This window comes from Cicer arietinum, chromosome 4, assembly GCF_000331145.2.
Source record: "Cicer arietinum cultivar CDC Frontier isolate Library 1 chromosome 4, Cicar.CDCFrontier_v2.0, whole genome shotgun sequence".
Lineage (NCBI taxonomy): Eukaryota > Viridiplantae > Streptophyta > Magnoliopsida > Fabales > Fabaceae > Cicer > Cicer arietinum.
In genome coordinates this window covers 8,488,064-8,497,410 of record NC_021163.2, presented here as the reverse complement: position 1 = coordinate 8,497,410, position 9,347 = coordinate 8,488,064, and the positions used below count along the sequence as shown (strand labels likewise).

The 9,347-nt window shown below is 30.2% G+C and overlaps 1 protein-coding gene across 1 annotated transcript; it reads left to right on the top strand.

The window, feature by feature from the left end:
- The first annotated feature begins 6 nt into the window (after nucleotides 1-6).
- LOC101495219 (uncharacterized) lies at nucleotides 7-3,603 on the top strand. Its single transcript, XM_004496064.3, has 2 exons — nucleotides 7-1,121; nucleotides 1,228-3,603. Exons 1-2 carry the CDS (start codon nucleotides 1,109-1,111, stop codon nucleotides 3,351-3,353), a joined length of 2,139 nt encoding a protein of 712 aa, XP_004496121.1. The 5' UTR covers nucleotides 7-1,108; the 3' UTR covers nucleotides 3,354-3,603.
- The last annotated feature ends 5,744 nt before the right edge of the window (nucleotides 3,604-9,347 follow it).

The window sequence follows — 9,347 nt, the reverse complement described above, 5'->3', positions numbered from 1 at the left end:
TCTTTCCCAACTTTGTGTTTGTCTAACAAATACAGAGCTCCTCTCCTCCTTCTCGTCCCTGATTTTATCACAAACGTTTCTATCACATTCTTTGCATCACCAGCAACGTCCTTCAACATTTCTGCCCAGTCTTTCAAGGCTTCTTCCTGTTCACCGTCCCCTCGCTTTTCAACCTGTTCTAACAATCCCTGCATTGACCTCAGCTCTTTCTCAATCCATTCTACATGCCTCACAGCATACCCCAACACTGCATACTCTTCAATCAGGAGTTTAGCTACCACTGATACAACCAAATCTACTGCAACGACTGTCACACTCATGATGGCGGAGACTCAAGTTCAGCTCCACTTGCTTTTTCGAATCAGGAATAAAGCTAATAAGTAGTATTTAATCTTGCTTTGCTTCCAATTCTCCTTTTTGAATCTAACCTGTGCACTTTTATTTATTTATTTTGATTGTTAAATTCTTTCTTTTTGTGGTCTTGAAGGAGGATGAAAAGGAAGTATTTTGAAATCTGCATGAGTTAGGAAGGAGCTAGTTTTACATGGTTACAAAATCAAAAAAGCAGTGCTTAGACACACAAATGAGACACTTTTTTTTAAACAATAACAAAAACTAAATCATTTTTTTTATGATTAGAAAAAGTGTCTCTTTTGTGTGTGGGTCTAAGCACTGTGCATTTCGTCTTGTAACCATGCACCACTTGTTAGTTAGGAAGAAGAGGACAAAGATGTTTGTATATTATTGACCAGTCCAGCTACGTTGTAAAACATGCCTATCCTACGAATAACACATTCCAGAAATCAAATGGACGTAGTTTCACGCACTATCAATTCTTATCTTTTGGAATTTTTATTAACGACATGACATGACATGTTGCCAATTTGTATTATATTTTTGTTTTCTACAATCATGTTGACTATTTGAATTACAATCATGAATGAAGCTAACAACAGTAAGAAAGGAGATTTGAAGTCATTGTTCGGCAGACATTAACAAGTCACTTTTATTGTTCTAATGTCTTCCCGTTTCCACTATTTCCTAATCCTACTATAGTTGTGGCATTGCTCGAAACAGAATAACAATCAAGTTGAAACACAAGGAAGCAATGTTACTCGCTGGTAAGACAAATGTTTGTTTCAGCATTTATTTATTCAATTCAGTAGTGGTCCTAACTACTTACTTTTCTAAGGCTAAGAAAACAATTGACATAGATTTTTTTTTCAGTTGTGGCCAGTTTGATATATTCAAGAGAAACAAAATCAGATCAGAATACTACAAATCTGGTAAAAGTGTGGAATGTATTGCAGCTTCGGATTCTGGTTGCTGTTAGTCTCTTCTTACAAATGCTACTCATCTTTTTGGGAAACAGAAGGAAGTATATAGTTAATAAAAGGCTAAAATTGTTGATATGGTTCACCTATTTGTCAGCTGATTGGATTGCTACTGTTGCGCTAGGAATTCTTTCCAAAGACACTAAAGATCATAAGACAGACCCCAACTTCGTAATTATGGCGATTTGGGCACCATTTCTTCTTGTGCATCTTGGCGGGCCTGATACAATCACTGCCTACTCCCTTGAAGACAACCAACTGTGGCCACGACATATGCTAGAATTAATATACCAACTTGCAGTTGCAGTTTATGTTGTTTACCGGTCATGGAACAGAAATCCCCTTATGTATGTCACCGTTCCTGTTGTCATCGCAGGAATAATCAAATATGGTGAGAGGACTTGGTCGTTGAGGTTCGGTAGCAGCGATGGATTCAGAGAATCTATTCTACCTCATCCAGATCCAGGACCAAATTATGCTAAATTCATGGATGATTACACTGCTAAAAAAGACGAAGGATATCATGTTACTTTAGATGAAGTGAATGATACTACTCCCATTGTGTTGGATCATAACTCTCAAGGGGAAACCAAAATACCAAATCCAAATATTCCAGATGCTCAAGCTTTAAATGATGGATTCAAGTTCTACAACATTCCTGAGTGTCTATTTGCGGATCTCATCTTTAGTTTTCAAGACCACAAAAGCAGCCAAATTTTCTTTCAGAAATCCATGTGGAAAGATGCTTTTAAAACAATTGAGGTTGAGTTAGGATTAATATATGATATGTTATATACAAAGGCAGCACTAACATATTCCTACTGGGGCATCATCCTCAAATCTTTGAGCTTTTTCTGTACAGTATCTGCATTCTTCACCTTTTTTATTCTCATCTCAATAGGACACAAGAACATGGATTATGACCTGATTATCACTTTTGTGCTTTTCATCGGGGCTATTATTCTTGAGATATATGCGGTCATTGTTTTACTTTCTTCAAGTTGGGTAATGAATTGGCTGAGCAAGCAAAAGATTAGGAGAGTGGATCTTCTCTACAAGTTCATCTCGTTCTGTCAAATTTGTTTCAAACTCTCCCACACTATCAGATGGTCTAATCAAATGTCACAATTCAACCTCATAAGATTCTGCTTGAAAGACGAACCAATCAAATGTATTGAAGTTCAGAAATTCTTTCGAATCTATAACTTTTTTGAGAAGTCTTACTACCAAAAAACAAAACAAGTCTCTGAAGGATTGAAAGAACTCATTTTTGACCATCTTAGGGATAAGTCTGCGGAAGCAAAAGATGTTGAGTCGTGTAAAAAATTATGTGCTCACAAGGGTGATCTGGTTCTTAACAATTGGAACTGTCATATTCCTGACATTAACTGGAGCATTAAGGAGGTGGAGTTTGATCAAAGCATTCTGCTTTGGCATATTGCTACAGATCTTTGTTATTCTAAAGATACAGATTCCAACCAAAGTCGTGAAAAAAGTCAATTGTTGTCAGATTATATGTTATATCTTCTTGTTATGTGTCCTTTTTTGTTGCCCAATGGAATAGGACAAATAAGATTTGAAGACACATGTGCAGAGGTGGATGAACTTTTGAAAGAGAGAAAATACATCAGAAAAAGAAGTCATGTTTATTTTGAGGAGAAAAGAAGTCAAGTTTGCGAGATGATACTTCGAGTGAATACAGAAATTCTACCATCAAAAGTTAAAGGTGATAGAAGCAAGTCTGTGCTATTTGATGCATGTAGGCTTGCCAAATCACTAGAGTCTTTAGAAACGGAGCAGAATTGGTCCAAAGATAGGAAATGGGAAATGATAAGTCATGTTTGGGTGGAGATGTTGTGTCACGCAGCAAGCCAATGTAGAGGGATTCATCATGCTAAGCAACTTAGCCAGGGTGGTGAGTTGCTTACCCATGTCTGGCTTTTGATGGCTCATTTAGGCATTACAGAACAATTCCAGATTTCTAAAGGTCATGTAAGGGCAAAGTTGAAGCTCTCATAAAATGTTTGGTGATTATTTTAAAAGCTCTTGTTACTTATGTCTTTTTTGCAGTGTCGTACATGACAGAACATTGAAGTGTGTCTTCCATTTTGTGTTCAACTAATGTAATTAATGATGTACCATTGGAATTTGGTTTAGTATTTTGATCCATATGTAAAACTTGGTTCTGCAAGCCACTGTAAAATGATGAATTGTTTGTGAATACTTTTATTGTTTGTGTTATGAAAATGAATGTTACTCTTTGTTATTATTAGAGTTTATTATATCTTTTATGAACCGATTGATTTAATGTCTTATTGTGAACAATTGATTGTCTTGCTATTGATTTACAAATGTTCAATATGCAAGAACATGCCAAAAAATTATTGGATGTATGTACATATTAAATGTATGTGCATTCATTATCATTCGATACCTTTCAACAGTTAAGATACTTTACCTTCTAAAATAAATTAAACACTTTAAATAAATCAAAGTCATCTTAGCTTTAGCTTCCACAAATAAATTTTTGCTTTCAACTCCCACTTAAAATTCTCTGTTTCAAACATGAGTGATGATTCATAAAAGTAAACAATGAAGGACGGGGCAGATGATTAAAAGAAAACCACATTTAAAGCTAGGGAACATCTTTCTAAATTTGGTTTCAAATCTTACTTTTGAAATTTGATCTTAAAAATTCTAATGATTGTCATAATAGAAGAGAGAAATAATAATAATAATAATAATAATAATAATAATAATAATAATAATAATATACGATAGAGTCATGATAATTTATTTTTATCATGTGATTGATGCTCACGTGATAATAAACAAGCAGAACATTGAAGTGTGTCTTCCATTTTGTGTTCAACTAATGTAATTAATGATGTACCATTGGAATTTGGTTTAGTATTTTGATCCATATGTAAAACTTGGTTCTGCAAGCCACTGTAAAATGATGAATTGTTTGTGAATACTTTTATTGTTTGTGTTATGAAAATGAATGTTACTCTTTGTTATTATTAGAGTTTATTATATCTTTTATGAACCGATTGATTTAATGTCTTATTGTGAACAATTGATTGTCTTGCTATTGATTTACAAATGTTCAATATGCAAGAACATGCCAAAAAATTATTGGATGTATGTACATATTAAATGTATGTGCATTCATTATCATTCGATACCTTTCAACAGTTAAGATACTTTACCTTCTAAAATAAATTAAACACTTTAAATAAATCAAAGTCATCTTAGCTTTAGCTTCCACAAATAAATTTTTGCTTTCAACTCCCACTTAAAATTCTCTGTTTCAAACATGAGTGATGATTCATAAAAGTAAACAATGAAGGACGGGGCAGATGATTAAAAGAAAACCACATTTAAAGCTAGGGAACATCTTTCTAAATTTGGTTTCAAATCTTACTTTTGAAATTTGATCTTAAAAATTCTAATGATTGTCATAATAGAAGAGAGAAATAATAATAATAATAATAATAATAATAATAATAATAATAATAATAATAATAATAATAATATACGATAGAGTCATGATAATTTATTTTTATCATGTGATTGATGCTCACGTGATAATAAACAAGATACCATTATTTTATCATATAATGTTTTTTTTGTACACATGCACCTCATCATCTTATAATAAAGTGTATATACATATATAAAACTAACAAGAATCAACTTTGAAGAATAAATTATTTGAATATTGAGTCATTTGTTAAAATAATGATGAAAAATATTCACCAGAATGTTCTGGTTATTCAATTAAAGAACAATTGACAAAAATGATCTTTTTAAAAGAGCAACATGTAATAAATCAATTGACATTTCGCACATGGTCTTCTCAATATTTAATGAGCAATTAAAAATCAAGATTTGAAGGTCTACTTGCAAAAACAAACATGCAACTTGATCTCCAGAGTGATAAGAAGAACACTATGGCTGATAAATGATAATTATGGTTTATCAAAATACAATTTTAGTTTATTAAAAAATTATTATGGTTTATCAAGATCATTCTAGTTTATTAAAAGATCATTCTAGTTTATCAAAAGATCATTTTGTTTTATCAAGATCATTCTGGTTTTTCAAAGAATCATTATGGTTAATCAAATGATCATTCTGATTTATCAAGATCATTCTGATTTTTCAATATCATTCTGGTTAGTTTGTTTTAAGGACACGAGTAAAATGAATCATTCCCTATAGTCTAGACCTTAAGATAAACGAATATTGAGACTACTCAAAAGAGTACTCAAGCCCAAAATTCTAGCTAAATGTCCAAAGTAGCAAACAATATCAAGATCAATAACCAGATCAATCTCCAGATTGATGAGTTGTGAGCAATGACAACTAGGACAACAAAACTAATAACATTCTGGTTATTCTCTTTTAAAGACAAAATGAAAACATATCATTTTCCACACTGCAAACCACAATTTAAATAGTATCGAGACTACTCAAATTAGTGGTCAAACCCAAAACTCGAGTTAAATCCCCAAATGAGGAAAATATTCTCCAGATTGATGACCAGATCAATCTCCAAATTGATGAGTTATTCTGATTTGAAACGGTATCAATTGATATTTCACAGCTCATTCAATCACTCATTCATGTTTTCTATCATACTCAAAAGCAAAAACATTCTTCGTTTGTCAAGAACGTTTTGGACAGCAATATAAGCATGTGTTTAATTGCTTTAAAATAGATATGACACTTGGGAAGTGTGTCCAACGACTATATTCAGTTTTAACTGAATATTCAAAGTATTTTATCATCTATAAATTGAAGATCAGTTGTAAGATGAAGGTAAGAGTTCAATTTACAAATCTACCAACACTTGTTCAAGTAAGAATAAGTCAAAAACTCTTCAAACAAACACCAGTTCTTTTCACTATATATGTGGATCATCATTTACTGAAGTTGTCTTTATTTATCTCAAACAAGTGTTGAGAAATTTCAAGATCTCAAACACTTTTATAGTCTACCTTTTATGTTATATTAAATGTGTTTGTAAAAATCATTTCAAGGCTGAAATGTGACTGTGAAAATCCTTTTTAGGATGAAATGTAGAGATTATAATTGATCAAGGTGTGATCAAAAGAAAATGTATGAATGAGAACATTCTGGTTCTGAAACACATAGTGAAAATCTCACAGTTATGAGACTGGACTAACCTAAGTTGGGCGAATCAATATATTTTGTGTGTGCGATTTTTATATCTCTTATCTTTAATTATTTACACACACAAATTACATTTCACTATAAATTAATCTATTTTATTTACTTCTAACATATCTAGAAGATTCAATTTCAATCAATATTGATCTTGAGTTAATTTAAATTAAACACATAAATCAAAATTTTAAAAATATCACAATTTAAACATTCATTATTGAAATTTTAAAAATATCACAATTTACACATTTATTATTGTAATTGACATCGTTACTTTAATAGTTTGTGATCCTCTTAATTTTAAGAATAAAAATATGACTTAATTGTTGTTGGTTCAACATAAAATACATATTTATTTAAAATTTTAAATATTTTTTAAATCTTGTAGACCGGAATCTAAATTGGACTTTGTCTTTTAATTTCATAGATCAGAAATCAAATATGAGATATTGGGGGCACTTTAGAACTTGATATGATTACATGTCCTTTATGTTGGGACCGACACATGTGAGTGCTCATATTAAATATCTTACCACACATGATTTCTGCCATCTAATCAAAGAAATCACATCCAAAGAATATAACAAGACAAGAGATGCACTTTACATCTACCCTCGTAGGCAAGGGAATAATGCATCATTGCATACTTTATATATATCCCAAATAAAATATTAAAAAAAAATTTGTGATGTGATAATTTCAGATGTAGAAAAATAAATTAAATTTTTAAATATTTTTTATGTCTTACGATGAGTAAGTTTTGCAAACAATAAATTAACATAAATGGTTTTTTCTATTTTTAATATATTATTTTCAATTATACTTTTTAATTAATATCATTTATGTTATTTTTAAATATTCTGCTATATATTTATAATATTAATAAGATATTAATATTTAATAAAAATAATATTTTATCTTTTTTATTTTTTATTTTTTAATATATATAAAATAATCAAATACTTCACTCATTTTGTGAAGGATGAAGTACTATATTTTTTTTTTCCTAGTATTTGTTCATATTTCTTTTAAGTTTGAGTAATCTATGTTGCAATTTGAAATTAAAAATTTGAATAATTACTAATTACTATCTCTTTTTCTAATAATAAGCCTTTTAAGTTTGAGTAATTATTATGTTGAAAGTCTAATTTAAAATTTGAGTTATTACTAATTACTATCTCTTTTCCTAATAATAAACCTTCATTTGTTTCTACATATATGAAGATAAATAAGTAATAAAGTTAGTCCGTAACTTTTAGATTTTATAGGTAGATGTTACTAAAGTACTTTTTATACGCGAACACATTCAATTTAAATAAGTAATATTTGTCTATTTTTCTCTTTTTTATTTGTTTACTTTTTTTATAATATATACGAAATACTTAATTAAATCACTTATTAAAAGACGAAAAGAATATATCTAAAGAATCAATACACTCAATCATTTTCTTAAAAAGTTACCTCCTTTTATCCATAATTTATTTTCTTCCCGTTTAGCTTATATCCACTATAAGTTATTTTCTACATGCACTGTATCTGAACATGTTTTCTTTGATTGTGTTGTAAAATTTAAATCTTGTCCATGATAGTAATTAGTATTGAAACAAGTCATTTTTATCTAAATCAGTAAGCAAAGCATCCACTACAACATTTTTGTTGTTTCCAGAAGAATTATTGCCTCCTTTTTTTAGTAGACTGTCTGTATTAGACTACTAATTTTTCACAAGAATTATTGCTTCCTTTTTTATTTTTGTCGTTTCTACAAGACTTATTGCCTCCTTTTTTGTAGTAGACTATCTATAGGAGACTACCAATTTTCCACAAGAATTATTGCCTCCTTTTTATATGTTAATTTGTTTTCTTTCTCCTTCAGCTGATATCAACTAGGTTATCAAGTTCAAAGTTTGTTTCTTGGACGGTCCATTCAATATTGAACGGCTCAAATTAAAAGTTTATATTTTAAATTAAAAGTAATTAAAATTTAATTTTAAAATTTAGATCACTTTATCTTAATCAAACTTTTTTGATGTGGAGACTGCACTAAGTCAACTACATCAAATCCAAATCCCACTCAAAGGGAAAGGAGAGTTGATTTCAAAGAGGGAGAGAGAAACCATGGTGTGATGGGAAAGGATGAGAAAAATTTAGCATTTGAATGTGTGATATGAACCTCCTTGATCAATGGTAAATAAACATTAGATAATTTATTTTCCCACCTCCAATGTCTTCCGAATTGATCAATTCAGAAAGTGTATTTTTGAATTTTTGAGAACATTGAGTCGGAAAAAAAAAAATCCATTTGAACATTATGCACAATGCAACTCTTCCTGCATTTGTGCATGTTAATTTTTTATATACAAAAAAAAAACCTCAGAATTAGTAACAGCCCAAGCCCAAATTAATGAGCAAATGGATAAGCCTAATTTGTGTTAAAAATGGTTAATGTTCATCTACCCCGAGTTTGTCAATCTGACTTCTGAAAACTAAAATCTGATAAAAATAAGCAAACATTAGGAGTTGGATAATCATCTTCCTAAAAAAATTCCACTTGTGCATGTTAAAATAAGCCTAATTTGTGTTAAAAAAAATATATATAAAAGGCTTTTCACAATGGAATAGATGAGATCATATTTGAAGACACGTGCAAATGCCAATGAACTTTTGCAAGTAAAAAGATATCAGAAAGGAACCAAGCTTTGGAGGATGTTAGTTAGAGTATATACAAAAATGACACCATCAATAAAATAAATAAGGCTAGATTCATTCAACAAATATGAATTTTGGGTATAGAGTCATAAAAGAACAGTAATAAAAAGC